Source organism: Dendropsophus ebraccatus, chromosome 11, assembly GCF_027789765.1.
Source record: "Dendropsophus ebraccatus isolate aDenEbr1 chromosome 11, aDenEbr1.pat, whole genome shotgun sequence".
Lineage (NCBI taxonomy): Eukaryota > Metazoa > Chordata > Amphibia > Anura > Hylidae > Dendropsophus > Dendropsophus ebraccatus.
This window is the reverse complement of record NC_091464.1, coordinates 81,930,774-81,953,162: the sequence shown is the minus strand read 5'-3', so window position 1 is coordinate 81,953,162 and position 22,389 is coordinate 81,930,774. Positions and strand designations below refer to the sequence as shown.

At 44.4% G+C, this 22,389-nt stretch overlaps 1 protein-coding gene across 1 annotated transcript in view; it reads left to right on the top strand.

Annotated features, from left to right (window-relative positions):
- Positions 1 to 22,389, top strand: part of SPECC1 (sperm antigen with calponin homology and coiled-coil domains 1) — a 242,055-nt gene that overhangs the window by 211,218 nt on the left and 8,448 nt on the right. The window contains exon 13 of the mRNA XM_069946097.1: positions 6,066 to 6,182. Coding sequence (XP_069802198.1) covers positions 6,066 to 6,182 — 117 coding nt within the window. The remainder of the gene's footprint in view (positions 1 to 6,065; positions 6,183 to 22,389) is intronic.

Here is a 22,389-nt window from a genome sequence, read left to right as displayed (position 1 = left end):
TCTGTACATAAGATGGCCGAGCATGGAGGAGCATGTGACCATGCCTCTCTCTGTCCACCACTAAGCCTGTACGTGCCCATGGTCACATGCTGCTTCATGCTCGGCCATCTTATGGACACATTCACCAGTTAGCATACAGACCAGGACAGCGCAGCCTGGAGGAGGGGCGTCTGATTTTAGGTCTATGGGGTAAGTGCCCTGGCTGGCCCACCCCTCTCTAATTATAATCAATGGTGTGGGTCGGCTTAGTGTTTGCCAGATCGCCGCTATGGGGACAGGTAGAGCTCCTAATGATCTCAACAGACTGTGGAGCAAACTACTAACTGTACCGGAATGTCAGCGAGGATGAAGGTAAGACACATACCCTTCTCCTCTGCGTCTCCTGTGCAGTAGATACATATCAAAAGGTAAGATTCATCTAACCTGCTGATAGTTCCCCTCTAAAGTAGTATTCCTATCTGAGCATCAGTGGCGTTGCTAGGCATTAAGATTCGGGGCCAGTGCCCCGAATAGGAAGGTCACTGCCCCGAATCTTTTGCCTACGGAATTTCCTGAGTTTGCACTCCGGGGCTGCGTCCCTCCAGCCCCCGGGTGCTGTGCCCAGCTCCCCCCAGTACACCTCGGGGCTGCAGCCTCGCTCAGCCCCTTTACAATCACATCCAATTTAGCAGACGTGCCATGCGCAGGCACGTCTGCTACAACACACTTTTGACGACTGACGTCACTTTCCGACGCACCTCAGAGGAGCCGGCAGGGGAGGGTGATGAGAGTGTGCAGCCAGGCTCCAGAAGAAGGAAGACACAGCTGAGGAGCCGAGTAAGTGGCCTTTAATTTATTTTTGTGTCCACTTGGAGGCTGCACAGTGAGCGGGTGGGCAGTGTGAGGGGGAGGGGAGATGCTGCAGAATGAGTGGCAATGGCGGCCCCCCCTCAGCACAGCTTAGCCTAGCTCCATCCACCCCTCCTGCCCCACACAGACAGTGTCTCAATGTCACGATCGGCACCCCTCCTTCACCCCCTGCCTTACCTCACAGACAGGGTCTCAGCACGGCTGCAGCGTTTCCTGGACCCTGTGCCTGAGCCTGTCAGAGTACTTAACCCCTTGATGTACTGCAGTGTGTAAGTGACACAGACTTCACTTACAGGCTGCAGCACAAAGGGTTAAAGAGCTTTAGAGAATTAGAGGTCTCTTCACTTCTTGTACACTGATAACCCCTGACCTCCGATCTCCAGCTGCCACCAGGTAGAAAAATGTGCGGGGATCTGTGCAGAGGTCAGGGGTCACCAGTGCAGCCAGGGAAGAAGACCTCTCTATCTCTTATGCCCTTCAATTATATTTGTGCTGCAGCCTGTAAGTGAAGTTTTTGTCACTTACACCTTGCAGTACATAAGGGGTTAAGCAGAATCTGTCTCCCCCCAACTCCCAGTGTCTGAAAGAGGAGAAGTGAAGGACTAAGCAGAAGCCAGGTGAGCATGTATGTATGTTTGTCATTTATTCGAAGGGACACAGCTTACAGGTGTGTGTGTGTTTGGGGGGGGGGGGGGGGGGGGGGAGTACTATATATGATTGTACTTAATGGATGGGGGTTACATCTAAGGGAACAACCACTATATGAATGCACTGGAGACCTCCTATACTATATGGGTGCACAGAGGGGCACACAGGGCATAACTTGTTATATAGGGCACGGGGGATACACACTTTGTAAAACATTTTATGTGGTGCATACTGGAGGGGGGGGGCCCCCATAATTTTTTTTGTTGCTATGGGGCCCCCATAAACCCTAGCTCTACCCCTGGTGAATGGGCGGGATCCTGCGTAGTGCATGTGTGTGTGTGCGGGATCCTGCATAGTGTATGTGTGTGGGATGCTGCATACTGTGTGTATGTGGGTGCGGGATCCTGCGTAGTGTATGTGTGTGGGGGATGATGCATAGTGTGTGTATGTGTGTGGGGGATGCTGCATAGTGTGTGTATGTGTGTGGGGGATGCTGCATAGTGTGTGTATGTGTGTGTGGGATGCTGCATAGTGTGTGTATGTGGGATGCTGCATAGTGCGTGTATGTGGGATGCTGCATAGTGCGTGTATGTGGGATGCTGCATAGTGTGTGTATATGTGTGGGATGCTGCATAGTGTGTGTATGTGGGATGCTGCATAGTGTGTGTATGTGTGTGGGGGATGCTGCATAGCGTGTGTATGTGGGATGCTGCATAGTGTGTGTGTGGGGGGGATGCTGCATAGTGCGTGTATGTGGGATGCTGCATAGTGTATGTATATGTGTGGGATGCTGCATAGTGTATGTATATGTGTGGGATGCTGCATAGTGTGTGTATGTGTGTGGGGGATGCTGCATAGTGTGTGTATATGTGTGGGATGCTGCATAGTGTATGTATATGTGTGGGATGCTGCATAGTGTATGTATATGTGTGGGATGCTGCATAGTGTGTGTATGTGTGTGGGGGATGCTGCATAGTGTGTGTATATGTGTGGGATGCTGCATAGTGTATGTATATGTGTGGGATGCTGCATAGTGTATGTATATGTGTGGGATGCTGCATAGTGTGTGTATGTGTGTGGGGGATGCTGCATAGTGTGTGTATATGTGTGGGATGCTGCATAGTGTGTGTATGTGTGTGGGGGATGCTGCATAGTGTGTGTATATGTGTGGGATGCTGCATAGTGTGTGTGTGTGTGTGTGTGTGGGATGCTGCATAGTGTGTGTATGTGGGTGCGGGATCCTGCGTAGTGTGTGTGTGTGTGTGTGGGATGCTGTGTAGTGTGTGTATTCTATATAGGAATGCTGCACAGCAGGGGTCATATTCTATATGGGGATGCTGTACGGGAGGCATATACTATATGAGGATGATTCACAGCAGGAGGGGTTATTCTATATGTGGATGCTGCATGGGGGGGCATGAACTATATGAGGACTGCTGCACAAGGGGCCTATACTATATAGGGGCACAGAGAGGGCCTAATACTATGTGGGGGAGAGAGGAGGCCTATAATATATGGGAGCACAAAGAGGGCATATGGGCACAGAGGGGGGGGGGGTCTATTTATTGTATGTGCTGGAGCAAGGATCCTAAAATGTTTATCTGGCAGATTCTGCAGAGAAGAGTTGTGACTTGGGCCAAATGCAAAAGAAAAAGAAAACTGAGCAACTTTAATCAGAAAAGACATCAACTGTAAGTCCCTTTTACTATTTTAAATACCAGCCTGTATGACCATCTGTTTAAAAAAATAAAATAAGGGTTTATTCCCAAATCCTGTAGTTTACAGATGCTACAGATGGGTAAGCCCTGTAGTGGAGTATTTCCCCATCTGGCATCATGTATCAATATGATGCTGGGAGCGGAGAAACTGTGTGAAACTCTGCGGCGCTGTAATGACAGAGACGTGGAGATTCAGTTTCCCCGCTCCTAGTATGATACTGATACATGATGCCAGATGGGGAAATACTCCACTACAGGGCTTCCCTATCCGTAGCATCTGCAAGCTAGAGGACTTGGGAATAAACCCTAAGTAAAAACACATATACACATACATCTGTATATATAAATAACGTCAGTGCAGAGAACTCCCCTGTGATCTACTTATATCAACTGAGAGGGCCCGTGCCCCGGATGTTTTAGGACCCTAGCAACGCCCCTGCTGAGCATGCTATCCAATCTCTGTAGTCTATGGAGCCTGTCTCTTGCAATGAGTCGGGTCATGTGCTGATACATGCCTTGGTTTATCCCTTGTCATTACATTAACTTATAGGGCCACTTAATATGGTGGATTTGGTGGTTTCTTAACAGGAGCTGCCCCTTGGCTGGGTCCTTCCCGGAGGGATATCTGGCTAGTCCTATGTTTTGAGACTCTTCAATGAGGCTCCACGGACTCCTCTTTTGCATATTCATGTTTCCCAGGGGGCAATGCACCTAGGACTTCACTGCATTGAGCGCTTTCACTAGCAGCCGGCAGTGTTGTCGTTTGGCTGGTCTCCCTGAGTTCATCAATCTGTTTCTCTTATGTGCTGATACAGGGAGTAAAGCTTATTGCCTCACACTACTTCCGCCTACATCTAGCAGTCGGAGGGGATCTCACACAGTAAAGTTCCTATGACTTTTATAACATATGTAACATGAATGAAGCTAGTTTCCTACATGAAACCTCTTTCCACCACCAATAATGTCCGTTTGCGTCCGTCAGCCAAGTGACATACATTCCTATCTCACTGGCTGTAGCATGTAGTCTCTAGACAGAGATAACTGTTGTGGTCATAGACAGTAAACAGGGCAGGGAAGGTCCACCAATAAAACTAGAACAGGGTAGACTATGGCTCTGAGTCCTGGCCCAAGTTAGGAAAATATGAGCTGATGGCATCAAGTATATAGGTCGAAAATAGGCAGGAATGTTATTCGGCAGAATGGTTTACTAAAGTGGTAAATGGAATGGATTTGTGCATAAAAGGAATACCTCAAGATCTAGAACTTTTATTTTGGTTCTATAGGATAAGTTATACGTTTCTTATCGGGATCTAATCACAGGAACCCACACTGATCAGGAAAGCGGGGTCCACAGAATAAGTCAAGTGTACTCCATTCATTCTCTATAGGTCTGATGGAGATAGCTCAGTATGGCATATCGCTATCTATGGGAATCCCATAGTTTGGGGGTAGGAAACTTTGGCTCTCCAGCTATTCCAAACCTCAACTCCCACCATGCCTGGACAGCCAAAGCTTTAGCTTGATGGGTAGTTTTGCAACAGCTGGAGAGCCAAGATTCCTTAAAGGGGTTATCCAGCGCTACAAAAACATGGCCACTTTTTCCCCTCTCTTGTCCCCAGTTCAGGTGTGGTTTGCAATTAAGCTCCATTTACTTTAAAGGGGTAGTGCGGCGCTAAACAATTATTAACAAAATAACACACATTACAAAGTTATGCAACTTTGTATTGTATGTTATGTATGTGAATGGCCCCCTTCCCCATGTTCCCCCCACCCACGCCAGACCCGGAAGTGTGATGCACTATACTCACCTGATTCGTGTCGACCCCCGTCCGCCATCTTGGGACAATGATGTCATCTTCGGGTGGCCGGCCGAACCGCTCCATCCGTCCCTAGTGCCGGCCTCCCTCTGCCGCGTCATAACTGTGCTCAGCCGCGATTGGCTGAGCACAGTTATGCTCAGCCAATCGCGGCTGAGCAGCTGATGACGCGGCATCACACTTCCAGTTTCTAGCGTGGGTGGGGGAGAACACGGGGAAGGGGGCCATTCCCATACATAACATACAATACAAAGTTGTATAACTTTGTAATGTGTGTTATTTTGTGAATAATTGTTTAGCGCCGCACTACCCCTGTGGCCATGTTTTTGTAGCGCTGGATAACCCCTTTAACCCTGCCCTAGGTGATGACTGAAGTGGCAGTATGCACGTTCCATCTACTTGTAATGATTGTTGGGGATCAACACGGTCAGACATACCGATTGATACTTATAATCTCATATACTATGGACAGGTGAAAAGTCTTAATAAAACTTTTAATAAAAGTTTGGATGACCCGTTTAGGGCTTCAATATGATAAAAATGTCTTTGAATAATATTCATAGGTCTGTAAAAAAAAAAAATTAAATTCTTGTTCACGTTTGTTGAATCAGATGTTCCTGTCTACTACAAATATATTGTATATATTGTATCGGGATCATATGGGATGTATTCTATCATATATTGACCTCAGATGACTTTTTCTATGGCTCCCTCCACTGGCACAGTCATTTCCCATTGAACCCGTTCAGCTACTTTGCTGGTGTCAGCCGACTAATGTTGTACAGTATGTTGGCAACTGCCCATAATGCATGAAAGGAAACACGGCTTTACTCCAATAACCGAAATACAGGAAGCAATGAAGGCCTCCATCCAGCCAACATCAGTAATTAATTCTTCATTAGACTAACGCTTTGACATTACTACAAAGGAGTCATTAAAGTGGGCCAGAGACTAAGCAGGAAAAGATGCTCATGTAGCCCCTGGTGCTTTGTAACCGCAGTGTTAAACATGCTATGCTTTTGTGTTCTCGCAGAATATCGATATAACAAACTTCAGCAGCAGTTGGAGCGATGGCCTGGCTTTCTGCGCCCTGCTTCACACCTATATGCCGGCTCATATACCATACCATGAGCTCAGCAGCCAAGACAAGGTACGCTCTATTCCAGTATGTGGATACTAATATATGTGAAGGCATTTAATAAAAACATATGAAAGAAATTTAATAAAAACCTATCAAGCATAACAGACTAGTCACCCATATTGGGCTGGGGTCACACTGTTTTTGCAATCCGTTTATCCGTTTATTTAATCTTTTTTTGCAAAAAAAACAGATGGAAAAGGGATGCATTTGTGTGCATCTACTTTCCCCTTGACTTCCATTATAAAAATGGAACGGATGAAAACGCATCAGGTTTTTTTTTTACATACACAAAAAGGTGGTCAGCTACAGTACATGTTTACATGGTAAAGAAAACACACTTTTGACATGCAGTTTTAGGCCATGTTCACACACTGTAAGAGACTGGCCGTTCCATGACCCGGCCGGGTCAAGAAACGGCCAATCTCTGAAAGAATCATCCCGGGTGGTACTGCAGGGCCGCAGAGTTCTGATGCGAGCGTATCCGTGCACCTTTGCATCAGATATCCCCACTGCACTCTATGGAGCGAGCGGCCATTGTGCGCACTGACATGTCAGCTTTCTATGGTGCCTACTACTACTACTATGCGTATACGCTCCGGCCGGGATTTCATAGAGGCCAGGTAACGTATATTTTCATATTAATCACAGCTGTTGCTGCAATCGGCAACAACGGCCGTACTTTTACGAAAATATACGTTGTGTGAACATAGGCTTAAAGCTCAAAAACTGTTTTCAATTGGTAAAGTGCTCAGAATCCAAGTTTTCTAATAGCCATGTTGAGGCAGGACCCCGTCACCACTTTGGGGAACTTCGGCCTGCTTCAGACATTTTTAGCTCCTATAGAAGTTGAAGGGACAATGTAAAGTTTACATTTTTGTTTGTTTATATTTTTATGCTGAGATTTTTCACTATGTATGTACAGAAACATGCTCAAATCTGTGCTGAAAAATGTGTGTGCTCCAACAACACAATAAAAAAACAAAAACTTGAAATATATGTGTAAAAATAAAAATCTAAAAACACCTGTACTAAAAACCGCCCATAAATTCCATGCTGTTTGCAAAGTAATTTATTCATGTAGTATGTACCTGTGTATACACTTACATATAATTTCTTTAGGGGAGGTCTACATCATAGGTATACAGTAATGTATGCATCAATGTTTTTTTTTTCCTATCCACTTAAAAAAAAAACAACATCACACAAATACCTCTGACATATGATTCCTTCTCAGTAATAAAGTTGGAACCAGGATATTGATAAAATAGAACGGGTCCAAATACGGCTACAAAAATGGTGGACAGTGTCAGGCATAAAACATATTAGGAAAGACTTGAAGGGCAACTCCAGCGATTTTTTTTTTCTTCTATTAAATCAACTTGTGCCAGAAAGTGCCAAGAGATTTGTTGTTTAGTTTTATAAAAATATCTCAAGTCTTCCAGTACTAATCGGCTGCTGTATGTCCTGCAGTAAGTGGTGTATTCTTTCCAGTCTGATACAGTGCTGCCCCCTCTGTCCATGTCAGGAACTGTCCAGAGCAGGAGCAAATCCCTATAGAAAACCTCTCCTGCTCTCCAGACTGGAAAGAATACACCACTTCCTGCAGGACATACAGCAGCTGATAAGTACTGGAAGACTTGAGATTTTATAATAGAAGTAAATTACAAATCTTTGGCACTTTCTGGCACCAGTTGATTTGAAAGATTTTTTTTTTTATGTTGGAGTTGCTCTTTAAGGATTTGAATCTGTATAGTCTGGAGGAAAGAAGAGTAAGGGGGGACATGATTGAAACCTTTATATATGTTACAGGACTAAATAAGGTTTAGGAGGGAAGTGTCTTTAGGGAAAAAAAATTGAACTCAAGAACAAGAGGACACAGTGAGAGGTTAGTTGGTGGAAAGATCAGAAGAACGTGAGAAAATATTACTGTTCTGAAAGAGTAGTAGATGCTTGGAACAAACTTCCAGCAGGTGTGGTAGGTAAATCTACAATAACAGAATGTAAACCTGCCTGGGATAAACATATATCTATCCTAAGATAATAGGAAGGGAAATACTAATAGGGCCGACTAGATGGACCAGGGGGGATTTTACAGCCGACAATCTTCTATGTTTCTATACTCCGCTTTCTAGGCAGCTACTTGACCTTTAAAAAAAAAAAAAAAACTATACATACTATGGGGGAGATTTATCGGATTCCACCTTTCATTCCTCACAGACTCTTTGGAAAATGAAAGGTGGAATCTGATTGGTTGCTAGGGGCAACTGAGCCAGTTTCACTTTACACCATGTTTGATAACTCTCCCCCTATGTATATGTGTATGTATAGTATGTGTGTGGTCGTGCTTGTTTATTCAGTTTATTCATAAAATATCCATTTTCCGGTTAACACATAAAGTAAAGGTTGGATACGAAGACACAGAATGATTGAAATATAAAGGAACAGATTTGCCTTTTTGCTAAGAAAACCCCAGTAGAGCTTTTCATATGATCCCTGCCCAAATGGCGAGTTACCTTTATATGTTTTAATAAAATGCTGCCCGCAGGCCGGTGCCCCTGTGATTAAATGCTTAATGGAAATGAAACACAATATCTGCCCGAGAGTCATACTCTCCATCTCCCGACCATGCACCGTGCACATTGCAGGCTCCAGTTTAATATTATTTATAGTGTTCTTGTTCTGCAGCAACTAAATAAAACATTCAGGAGGAATGCGACAGGGCTGCATTGTATAAATGTAGAGTCATAGATACATGGAGGTAAAAATGAGCAGTTCAATCGGCATCTGTCTCCATTGTCCGTAGGTGTGCATGTGCAAAAGTCATAGAAATAAAGAAAAGCATTAAAGCGCATGTGACACTGAAATTTTTGCAGTGGATTTAAAAGAAATGGGAAATGTATAGGAAGGACGTATACTACTTCTTCCTGATGGATCCACTTGTGGTTTTGGCTCAGAATTAAGAACTGGGTTCTGAGCACCCGGACCACAACCAATCAAAAGAAAATGTCCAAAGTTTTGTTGTTTTTATAGTGGTAGTGTCACATTAAAGGGGAACTTATCAACAGGTTGATAAGTTGTAGTTTTGCATTGGCTGGAGAGCCAAGGTTCCCTACCCCTGCTCTAACTTGCTGATATGCTTCTATAGGGCGGTATAGGGCGTGGAGGATGAAGGGAAGTTTCTTATCTTCATCCTAGGCACCACTCTGTATTAGTTGTTTTTTTTAAAGAGGACCTGTCACCCCCCGTGGCGGGAAGACAGGCTCCCGACCCCCAGCTAGATCCCCTTATACTGACCTGATCCCGCCGAGTCCCGCTCCCGGAGCCAGTCCCGGGACGGAGATATCCTGGCCAGAAACCGGGGCACGCGCTGTGGAGATAGGTCCGGCGTCCATAGAGAATGAATAGAGCCTCTCTCCACAGCGCGCGCCGGCTTCTGGCCAGGATATCTCCGGCCGGACTCCGGGAGCGGGTTTCGGCGGGATCAGGTCAGTATAAGGGGATCTAGCTGGGGGTCGGGAGCCTGTCATCCCGGCACGGGGGTGACAGGTCCTCTTTAAGCAAAAGAGTTTCCTTCTGTACTCCAATATCTGTTTTTCTACCCTCCCCCCCGCTTCAAAAGAAGCATAATTTCTGTGTCCATTATGCTCCATGGAGAGGGCAGGGTTCGAGGGGGAAAAGTGAGCACGGAAAGGAGAAAAGGCAGCCCTGCACAGCACATCATCCTGTATTTTTATCTCAACAAGATACCAGATAAGCAATGAGCTTTCTGACCTCTGAATCCAGCATTTTATGTGCCTAGACAATCTCCAAACTGCACAGCTTCTGCCCTGCTCTCCCTTCTCACTCATCCCCCTCAGCCCCTCCCCTCTACATAGGTTATAATAGACCCAGCAGAACCCATCTTCACTTTGCTCCTCTGTTCATTGTCAGACAAAGCCATCTTCATTACAGATAATAAGTGTGTGTGTTCGGGGGGGGGGGGGGGGGGGGGGGAGGCTGGAAAACAGCCTTTTGAGTACAGAAAGAGGCTTTTTTTGTCTAATAAAACCTATTATAGATTTTCTTAAAATCGCTTGTATATTTTAAATGTTAGTTACCTTTTAACTAACATGATGAAACAACCCTCACATAACACAGAGTGTGTTTATGACTGGTCCAAATGTATAAAGAGAGAACAGGTTAGCAACAGGTATTCTTTAACTATGTTCCTGTGATATTGTGGGTGTTGTGGTATCAGTACAGGCAGAATAGTGCCATAAAGTGCCAGGTGAACAGTGTAGTGCATCCCCAGGTCTAGCACAAGAAGGATACGGCTACAAGGGTGACTAGGGGACGCCTAATAAGATTTATGTCTTGTTATGCCTACAGCAGCCTGGGGGAAATGTAGAGTTTACCACATTAGTCTGTCTACAGGCAAAAACTGTGTTTTTGGCCAGAGGTTGACTGTAGTAATTTATGAAGATATAGGTCATGCGTGAACCGATTGATTAGGAATCACATCAATCCTGCCACTGCTGTTCTATGGAAAGCCTTACATGTCACATCTGGCTGAACATAGCTGAAAACCAGATGCTGGTCAGTCTCTGAAGTACAGTACGTGTGGATATGCAGCATCAACAAAAGGAATATAAAATAGTCGAACTAGGTCATTAGAAAGCTAATAAAGAGGCAGAAGATATTCCTGCATTGGCTCTTACCAAAGGGCGCCCATTGAAGGAAGCTGGCATACTTGCCTGTGTATTACCAGTAGTTCAATACTTTTGTAAGCAGTGGTCAACTGGTCAACACTAGAGATGATCGAACCTTGAGCATGCTGGTGTTCATCTGAACCCGAGCATTTGGCATTTGATTAGCGGCGGCTGCTGAAGTTGGATAAAGCCCTAAGGTTGTCTGGGAAACATGGATACAGCTAATGACTATATCCATGTTTTCCACATAGCCTTAGGGCTTTATCCAAGTTCGCTCATCTCTAGTCAACACCCAAAGTAACTAACGCTAATGGAAAGCCAATTCTAAAAACTAGCTACCACTAACATTGCAGTATTGGCTACTATTTCTATACTGGGACTATTAGCACAAATTACTCATTTGGACAAGCAGTTGGCCAGCCGGCAAACTATACGGAGGAAAATGCATGCTAAAAATATTAGAAGCAAAGTTTGCCAGAAGAGACCCAAGCCAACATCTGTCCAAAACAATCCATCTACAGTGCAAAAACATTATTTTTTAGTTGACTGTCTAAAGGTTTCCATGTACTTCAATCCAACTTGGACAAGACCACTGACTGTCTGAATTGTATAGGGGCCTCCCAATTGTCCCCCATCAGATATTGATAGAGAAAAGAATCTGGCCTGCTGGATTTCTGCTGCCCAGACTCCCTGACAGCAGCTTACCCATCCTTTCTCCATTAAGAACACATGAATCTTCCTTCATGTTGGACGTTCTAACACATAGGTACATTAGGTTGGGTGTGGGTAGCTATTGCTCGGAAGAATTTGTGTCCGACAGCTATTGAAGGTGTATGCCCACCCTAAAGTCGCATGAGTTATAGATTTGTATCAATGGCTCAAAGTGATCAGTTCATAAGATTGTTGAGACTTTTGGGCAGACATGCATCAGTCAAGGGCGCATTAGTAACATAGGAGCAAAGACATACAAGTAGTGTAATGAAGGGTACACCCACCAAAGATAAGATACTAATGAATCCTTGTGTCAATACTAGAAATGAATAATGAAGGATACGCTTATAAGTAAAATATATGAATTTATTAGATATGCATTAAAAGTACATCTCCTACCAATTTATTGAACTATTTACAATGAAAATTTCTCCAAAGTGAAGTCGTATAAAGAGCTATTAAGTCAGTCTGTCTTGTCGTGTCTAGGAACCATCTGTCCAGCAACTACAGATATCAATTCCAAAATTCAAACACTCACAGAAGATTCTGACAGCTCTCGGCCGACCAATACGTGCCAATGCACAAAAAATAATAAGTTCCTATCAGTCCGCAACCAAATAAACCAGTTGAGGCTAGGAGACTGTTAAACCATCTTTTTCCAACGCGCTTCAGTAACACTGTACGTTACATCATCAGGGGCCGTAGGGTAAAGGTAAAGGTCATTGTATGTTAGGATACATGGGTCATATCACACAGCATCAATAAAATTCATAGGCATGTTTAATATGCCAGCAAATGATGTGACAAGGTATTAGTGTTGCCGCATACTGTACTCACTGTGCCCCTATTAGAGCGACCCTTGGGGTGATGTCCCACGTGATAAGATTATGCATGTGGACACTGTAATAAAGGGATAGTATCAGTGCATGCAGACATGTAACCTCATGTTACTGTGTATATGTGTGCTGCCATACTTACTAAATCTCCTGTTTAGGGCTATCGAGGCACAGGTAAGTGTATATAAAAGTTCCACCTGTGAGCAAAAGCATACACCAGACCGGGGTCATAATCTAAACAAACGCCTAAGTTTGCAAAGAGTGTAATGAAAGGCCGTGGCCTGTTACTTACAGTATGCGTGCAGCTTGGAGATGTTGGCAGAATGCCGGGAGTGCCACCAGCAGCTAGTTCTCATAGCTGCTGTACGGCCTGGCGCATCTGACGTCACAGACACCACAGGCGCGTGCCAGAAGCTCGTCCCACCCCCCTGCACGCCCAGGGGAAGTGTTCAGCCTCCAAGTGTAATCGAGAGGAGTTGCCGAATTGGAGCTGTCCATGGTGCTGTAATGTAGCGATCAGTGAGATCACTCACTGCTATTAATGACATGGTAATGTGTTTTAAAAAAGAACTGTGTGAAGAAGTGACTGAGATTGTTGGACACTATTTTTGTGGTTCATAGAGGTATGTGTGTCGCTGGCTTTAGGAGCAGACATGGATAGCTGAAGTATGTGTAAGAGGAACCAATGAGACACTGGAGCAAGGCAAGTATAAGAGAAATAGGAATAACTGTATATTTTAGTATTTTGGGGGAGATATACATGGCAGGATAAATTGGCATGAAGAGATATCTCTATAGTAAGTCATGCTACTGAGAAAGGAGATATGGCATTACTCAACAGATAATGCATATCTAATAAATTCATATATTTTACTTATAAGTGTATCCTTCATTATTCATTTCTAACATAGGAGCTATAAATTCACTTTCCTATAAAGTTATTCAGGAGTGTGACTTGTCCTCAGCTTTATGTGCATGCAGAATACAACATTCAGAGGCTAGACTTACAAAGACGACCACTATCCATGTCCTATTATAACATAACTAGAGATGCCTAGTGTAAGTTCAGGTTAGCGAAACCCGTAACACTTAGAATTTTGGGGAAAATGGATTGAGTCCTGGGGCTACCTGGAAAGACTAGATCCATCTTCTCTAGCTATCAGGAGTCAAATGGCAAGCATTCACGGTTTGGTAGACCCAAACTTAGGGCCCTATTACACAGCGCAGTAATAGGCCGATTATTGCTCTGTAATAGAGAGAATGAGAATGACTTAAAGTGACACTGTCACCTCCTTTCTGTATGAGGACTAAATTCTGCATTTTTTTTTACTTTAATTTATAATAGATTTCTTTGTGCTTGATCTAGTGAAAAATGCTTTTTATCGTTGGTGGATTGTGCCACCTGGGTGGGGCTTCCCGGGTGCATCTCTGCTTGGCCCTACCCACATCAGGGTTGTACGTTGTAGGCCCTGCCCCTCAGTGACGTCATCGTCGTCCATTGGAATGGGCCGGCCTAGAGGTCTAAGCCCCATCCCCTCTAGGCCGCTGAGGGTGTGGGCCCTAGACACACCTGATGTCACGGAGGGCGGGGTCTACGGCGCCGATGTGGGTGGGGTTAAGTGGCGCTGCAGATGTGAAGCCCCAACCAGGTGGCACAATCCACCAACAATAAAAAGCATTTTCACTGGACCAAGCACAAAGAAATCTATTATAAAGTAAGGTATAAAAACTGCAGAATTTACAGTTGTGTAGAAAAGTCCTCATAGAGAAAGGGGGTGACAGTGTTACTTTAAAATCATTGGGCATCAGGTGTGCATCGCAGCGTGTAATAGTGATTTTGGGGCCTTCCTCGGTTTCTGCAGATGCAGCTCTGCCTTCTGTTTCATTGGCCGCTCAGCCAATCACAGGCGAAGACAGGACCGTGGCCAGTGATTGGCTGAGGGGCCTGTCAGTGCAGAGACGGGAACAGAAGGCGGAGCTGCAGGACTGGGGAAGGCCTGATGACACTGGGGAACGTGGTAAGGTGAGTAAATACTTTATTTTTGACACCAAAGGCAAGGACTGCATGGACATCGGCAACAATACATACAGCTTACACAGACCTTACTTGCCCCATAGTTGGCCCGTGTAGTTGCTCAGTAAACTAATGCCGATCTAGCAGATTGCCACTCGTTTATACTTTATGATCGGGCCGTGTCATAGGACCATTACTTAAAAGTGTCACTGTCGTTTAATTTTTTTTGCAGAAATCAAAAATTACAGGCGATTTTAAGAAACTTTTCAATTGGGTTTATTGGCCCCAAAAAAAGCATTTTTATCATGAAAAAGCAGTTTGAAGCTCTCCCCCCTGTCTTCATTATTATCTATGGAGAGGGGAGGGGTGGAGGGAGATGAGACACCAAAACCGGACAACAAAGAGTTAATTTACAGCTACATCAGAGGGCGATCTCCTCTGAAGTCAGCACTGACCTCTCTGACCTCTGAATACCGGCTTTCATACAGCTCCCACTGTGTAATCATTTGTTCTCTGCTCTCTGCTGGTGACTAATCTCCCCCCTCCCCTCTCCATAGGTTACAAAGGGCCCGACTGATGTAAAAGAGTGAAGATTTCCTGATAATGAGCAGTGAATGAGAGAGAGGAGAAAAGGGGGACCTGGGGAAAGTCTTTGTGAATGCAGATAATGGCATATTTGCCTAATAAACCCAATTACAAAATTTCTTAAAATCACCTGTAATATTGATTTCTGCAAAAAAAGCAAAAAACGACAATGACACTTTAAATAAGGTCATCTCTAAGCCTTACCATGTCATTGACCGGACATTCCCTGTTAGGAAAGCTGGGAAATAATGTGAACGTGGTCAATGTGTTTTATGTAAGGCCAGGAACAGACTTACATTTTCTCAGTATAAGTTGTGTCCTTACTTCTATAAAGTGCTGACAATGTGAGCACAGATTTCATGGCTAACCTGTCACCAGTTGCTGCGTAGGTTCTTTACCTTTTAATATTTAATCTACAATAAAAAATAGAAAGGTTTGAGAGTGCGTTCATAATAAAATAATGACGGTCTATATTTAGGGTGTTCACATTGACGGCAGGCTTTGGCACAAAGGATTTACCTTCCTTTCTTATAGGACAAATATAAATTTACATACACCTCTACAGTCTTGTTTGGTGAAATGTTCTTGCCATAAACCTTTAAGCTCTTGCAAATTTACAATTCCAGCTGTCCAGGCATGATGGGAATTGTAGTTTTGCAACAGCTGGAGGGCCAAAGGTTCCCTATGCCTGGTTTATGGCAACAACATTTCACCAAACAAGACTGTAGAGGTGTATGTAAATTATATCCATCCTTTTGTCCTGTGCAATAGGTCCAGTGATCAACCAACACTTGATTGGCCGATCGCATGGTTTCAATCTGTTAAAAAAAAAAAAGTGTTCAATGGCTGCACAGCTGCACATTGTCCTGTGTAATGCAGGATGTGCAGCAGACAATTTAAAGGGCCACAGGGACGCTCCTGCAGTCATGAGTGCTACCCTACCTACCAGATAACCAAGCTGTGTTATAGGCTTGTTAAAGGGGAACTCCAATGAAAATCCTTTTCTTTTAAATCAACTGGTATCAGAAAATTATATAGATTTATAATTCATTTCTGTTTAAAAATCTCAAGACTTTAGTACTTATCAGCTGCTTTATGTCCTACAGGAAGGGGTGTATTCTTTCCAGTCTGAAACAGTGCTCTCTGCTGCCACCTCTGTCCATATCTGGAACTGTCCAGAGCAGGAGAGGTTTTCTATGAGGATTTGCTGCTGCTCTGGACAGTTCCTGACACGGACAGAGGTGGCAGCAGAGAGCATTGTGGCACACTGGAAAGAATACACCACTTCCTGCAGGACATACATCAGCTGATAAGTACTGAAAGACTGGAGATTTTTAAATAGAAGTAAATTACAAATCACAATTACAAACCAGTTGATTTTAAAGAAAAAGATTTTCAACGGAATACCCCTTTAACTGAACACCAATCTAGAACAGTATCCTCCTAGGGCAGTGGTCTAAGTACCTAATTCCACCCTAGATTCATTACTTTAGTTCAAACCACATGACAACAGGAAAAGTTTACTGGCCCCATATATATATATATATATATATATATATATATATATATATATATATATATATATATATATATATATATATATATATCTAACAGGAGTTCCTGTAACCTCCCATACAGAGTGACTGGGTCAGCCAGGCATTTATCTACTACTCGTGTAGCATCCAAACAACTATATCTGTGTAGCCGTCAGATATGGAAATATTATAGCTGTGTAAATATGAGAACTCTACCGGTGTAATGACTTGTAATCTATCTGCTGTTCTCTATGCTCTTTCCACCCACATTAGGTTATCTTGCTTTATATCTTTATGAAAGCGGCTTGGAGGATGCATTACTGGTGCGGTATTACAGTGTCACTTGACTTATTTCATCATCATATAAGATAACCTCAGTGACACTTCAGATGTGACTTGTTTGTAATGGAGAGGATTCACCGGTCCCTGCTTTTTAGCCATTGCCTGTTTGTTTATTTTAGTATTTTTGGGTTTGCTGCATTGTTCATAATCCTGCTTGAAACCAGCATAAAACGCTTTTAGGGTATAAACCCACACACCGTATATGCAGCAGATATGCAACAAATACGCAGCAGATTTGTTGGTACAGATTTGATTCTGTGTTCAGTTATTTAGATCTAATCTGCTGCGATTTTGCTGCGAGTTTGCTGCGTATCGCAGCAGTAAATACGCTGCATATACAGTGTGTGGGTTTATACCCTTAGGGTCCATTCACTTGTTCAGGATCTGCTCTCTACACTATATGAGCTTTCAGAAGATCGGCTATGTGACACTACTGTCCACCAAGATATTTCAACTAGTTATGAAGCTGTCTACATTAGACCAGTATTGTTTACTGCCATAAAAGTAGTGTCCATGTCCACTGGGGTAGCTACCATAAAGGCAGACCAGGCCACTGTTGCAGGGCCTGTGCTTCAAGGGGGCCTGTAGGCCCCTCGCCCTTTAACTGTGAAAGTTCATTATGAGCTCTCACAGTTGATTATTGTCTGTCAATGTAACCAGTCAGGAGAGGATTAAGATTTGGATAGGTTGTGGTATGGCTGCTAAATTCATTGTTTATCCAGATATCTAGCAGACAGTTATCTCCTTCCCCATAAATGAATGTTCATATTGTATGAAACACTTAAACAGGACTGTGATGGGTGATACACTCTGGTGTTGTGTTCTACTACCGGTCACATACTGAGGTGGTAGCGGTGATGCCACTTCTATGGAGGTTGGTAGTGCAGTATAGCCTAGCCAGTGATGGTACTGTTGTGGCGCCAGTGCTAACTCAGCACACAGGTTTGGTGGTATACCTGCTTTGTTTGGTGGCTGGCTATACTGGTCCCCTGAAATGGTCGGTGACCTTCAGGGTTGTGATGGGCCCCTTGGGATCTTGTCACAGTGGTCCGAAGTGGGAGGATGACCCACCCGAACTGTCGGTACCGCCACCCACAGAAAGGGGAGAGTAACCCAAGGAAGGTGTAGCCGGTATGTGTACGTGCTGGAGTCCCAGTAGAATAAATAAGATGGCTTTACTGACAGTCTCTGGTAATACAGGATAACTTGGCCATAGATAACTTCTGTGATACAGACTTGGGCTCACTGAATCTTTGCCGGGAGATACCTTAAGTGTTGAGGTAGAGTAGCAGTGCTTGTGGAGCTTAGCGTTGAGGAGAGTAGAGAAGTTTGTCAGGAAAGCCCCAACCCAGAGTAGTAGAGTGCTCTGCCGGGACTTGAGAGAAGAGTACTGAAGTGAAGAAGACTTGAGAGGAGAATACCTTGTGCCGGTGTTTTACTAAACCAACTTCTGCCTTGCAGTGTCAGGGTACCCATCCTATGACACAAGTTCCAGACTAAGTTACCTGGGCAAAGCCAAGTGTCCCAGTGTCACCTGCGATGCGAGAGATAGTACGTAGACCTTGGTTACGGTTGCTTTGCTCTATCCTAGGATACCACCATGCACTGTTAAGAGAGGTTCACGGCGTGGGCTGGTGTGATCTCTGACTTGTCCTCCTTTAGGGGCTTAACACTACATAGTGTCTGTAGTTATAGCTTGGAAGCTTGCGCCATATAATTACCTTTTTGCAGTCAGAGAGAGGCCGATGCCTGGCAGAATTGAAGCCGGCTGTGCTGTAATTCTACCCATCTGACCTGAGGACAGCACCACCATCATAAACTGCTCCAGAATCCCATGCCTTCTACTTATACTCTTCAGGGCCCTATTACACGGAGCAATAATCGGCTGAATCAGGCCGATTTGGTAGATTATCGCTCTGTATAATAGAGACAACAATCATATTTTATATTTTAAATGATGTGTGCACTGCCGGACAATTTCCCATCGACTTAAGTAGAGCACAATAATATGTTGAGAATATGGTTGTATTGTGGGATTTTACTGTGTGCGAACATAACCTTAGTATACAGTGCATGCAGAAATTAAAGCAAACATATTATCAGGTACACTGCTGCTTTTTTTTATGTAAATAGATTGGCACCGGTGTGGGGATGCCAGTGGCACGGCCCTTTTTTCAAATTGCTTCCCGGTTCCCGAATTGGCTCCCGATCTTTTTCCGAGCACCGTCCCTCCCCAGAGCACTGGGGGTATGCCAGCTGGCCTCCAGTGTGACGAAACCCCCTCCCCTCTGGGACACGGCTCTATTAGAATCAGTGGAGCGGTGTCTCAGAAGGGAGGGGATATTGCCACACTAGGAGGGTGGTGGGCCTGCCTCCAGTGCCCCGGGAAGGGCTGGTGCTCAGGGAAAAGACCAGCGCTGGGCGCAGGAATCGGGAGGCAATTCGAAAAAAGGACCAGCAACTGGCATCCCCGCACCAGTGCCGATCAATTGACTTAAATTTTTTTGTAAAAAAACAGCGGTGTACCTGATGATACATTCGATTTAAAGTTCTTTTTTTTCTAACAAAGTCAGCCATCTGCTTTGGCTAATAAGGTCGCCTTTAGGAAAAGATAATTGTCTGTCAAGGTAATGTAAATGCAGGTTATATAGGGAATGTTTTCCATTTAGCTTCCAAGGTTTGTAAGGTTTATAAACATTTTCCCTGTACGCTGAGCTGTGACCTCCCTGTTGGCGTTGTGTGCTGTATACATAACTACTGTCCGTTTTCCTGATATTTTTAATGAGCCCTAACGATGTGTTAATGAAGCAATTACAGCTCCAACACCAGTAACAACCCTGTCCAGGCCGCTTCCCCTCTGCAGGGGATTGGACATACAAGGTGGCAAACTGGAGTCCACCTTTCTGCAAGTAACAACATGCCCCAGGTCCGGTGAGGCGCACTGCCAACTCCTCGGGTTTCACCAATGTGTTGATCAGTGGTGTGGGAATGTGTCAATTCTCCAGAGTACAGGTTGGATTCAGATTTCATAATCTATTATTATGTGATTAAAGTCAACTTGCACAATATTAGACTATTAACCTCTTCCCCCATCCGCGATTTTTTTTTTTTTTTTTTTTACATTTTTTGTTTTTCTTACCGCTCCCGGAGCCCGTGTTGCGCCATATCATGGAGCTCCTGGATCCCGCAAGCTGTCATCTTCTCCTGTGTTTCTGGTGCGTCAAGAACCGGATCAAGAACCACAGTGATGTCCCGCCCCAGTTACTGGCTGGCTGAACGGGGCACCGGTCAGCCAGGTTGTGACGTAGTTGGAGGTGAGCTCAGAAGACAGCCGGCTAGAAATAACCTTAGTGCAATACAAAAGAGTACTGGCAACAATACAGTCCAGTGCAATACAGTAGTTACAATCTTGTAATACTCAGGGGCTTGTAGTTGAGGTAGAGACCGGGTGCTTGTAGTGAGAAGGTGGTTTGTAGTAGAGAGAGTAGAGGAAAGGAGTTGCCAGAGGGGCCCTGCTCAATGTAGAAATATACTCTGCCGGAACAGTAGAGGTGTGTAGAAGAGAAAAAGAATACTCATACTCACAAATGACTTTCTAATCTTGACCGCCTTATGCTCCCTAGTTGCGAGCTATTCGTCCTAGTTGGGTAATATGAGCCCCAGGTCTTGTTACCTGGGTTGAGCAGACTTCTGAGTCTTCCCAGTTGTCCTGCGCTGTGCTGTGGAATACGTAGGCTTTTCCTGGCACCTTTGTTCCACTGGGGTCAGTTCCTATTACTCTGAAGTTAACTGCTCTGCACTTTTCGGAGAGGTTCACAGCGTGGGCAAGGTGATCCCTGTTAGGCTTCTCTCCCCTTGTAGAAAGCTTAGCACTGCATAGTGGTTCTAGTGCTCATAGCAGAAATAACTCGTCTAGTTACGTCCCTGTTAGACTGGCTGTGTCCTCCTCCAACTTCCTAGCTGGTCCGACTAACTCCTCCCACCAGAAACTAAGTCCCAACCTCAGGGATCTATCTAACCCTGGCTGTGATTGGTGGGTTGCATGGGTGCAGAGAAGAGAGCGAAGGGGATAGATTAGAGAAAGGAGGGAAAGGAACCTGCACCAGTGAGTGGCCAGAAAGGCAACATGACACATAACCGTTAACCCCTGGAAGACTTTAGCTGTGCAAAAGACAGGTTTTACAAAAGCACAGTAGTGCCACCTAGTGGGAAAAATGCTAAGTGCAGCAGACACAGCATTCCACTTGTGTGATCCCGAGAGAGTTACCTCAAGTGCAACAGAACTTAGGTGCCCGTACCGGGTGACTACTGCATGGTAAATAGTGGTATTTTTTCAGCTGAGGAGCATAGTGCTGGTAAAGAGGACTTGTGGAGGCTACTAGTGAGCAAACCTTGAGCATGCTGGGGTTTGTCTGAACCCGAACACTCTGCATTTGATTACCTGTGGCTGTAGAACTTCGATGCATCCTTAGGGATTACTGAAAAACATGGATACCAAAGTAGAGACACAGAGAGATTATCTGACAGATCATTAAAGTCAAAGCCAGGAACGGACTATAAACAGAAAACAGGTCTTACAGGAAAGACTGAGATTTCTCCTCTTTTCAATCCATTCCTGGCTTTGGCTTCAATAATCAGATAAATATGTGCATGTAATAGGGCCTTTACCACCTTTGACATCCATAAGCATTTTAAAGGGGTTATCCAGTATTAGAAAAATATGGCCGCTTTCTTCCAGAGACAGTGCCACTCCTCTTGCCTCCAGTTTGGGTGCAGGTTTTGCAACTCTTTACCTGAACTGAAGAAAGTGGCCATGTTTTTCTAACGTTGGATAACCCCTTTAAGAGAACATTTATGGTTACTGTAATATGCTTTTGTCATGATCTCCTCCTCATGTCCAGTAAGGAGAGTGGCTTGCCTTGGAGGCCCGGCCCTGCCCTGCCCCGTCTTATAAAAACAACCTATTGATGTGGATGGACACTGTGTAATGCTTAGTTTACGTTATGGCGGCAATGCAGGGACATTTATATATTACCCCTGGGGAACACATCTGCTTTTTTGACAAAGATTCCTTCTAACAACTTGGATTTGTCAATGGTAGCCAGCCCCCTTGATATTAGTGTTATCCACCTTTTATGCTCATGATGCTGAACCATAATTATAAGCTTTTTTGACAACCGTTTGTAATTATTTACCACAAAGCAACATGTCTGTCATCTTCTATGATTGAAACCACAGATCCTGATCCTTCTGTGCCCATCTAACCTCCACCTCACAGGCGCCAAGATGCTTTATGAATCTTATGTCAGCTCTCAAATGAAAGGATAAATATGAGGAAGCCATACACATACATGTGAACTAATAAAAGTGCTGAGGTCGCTGTGGGCAATTAGAGCCCGTCTACAGCCGCCAACAGGGCTCAATAAACACAATGCTCTGTTACTGGGAGACCGCTTCTTTTTCAGCTAGAATAATGATGACAAATTCCTGGAAGAAAAGCTTTTT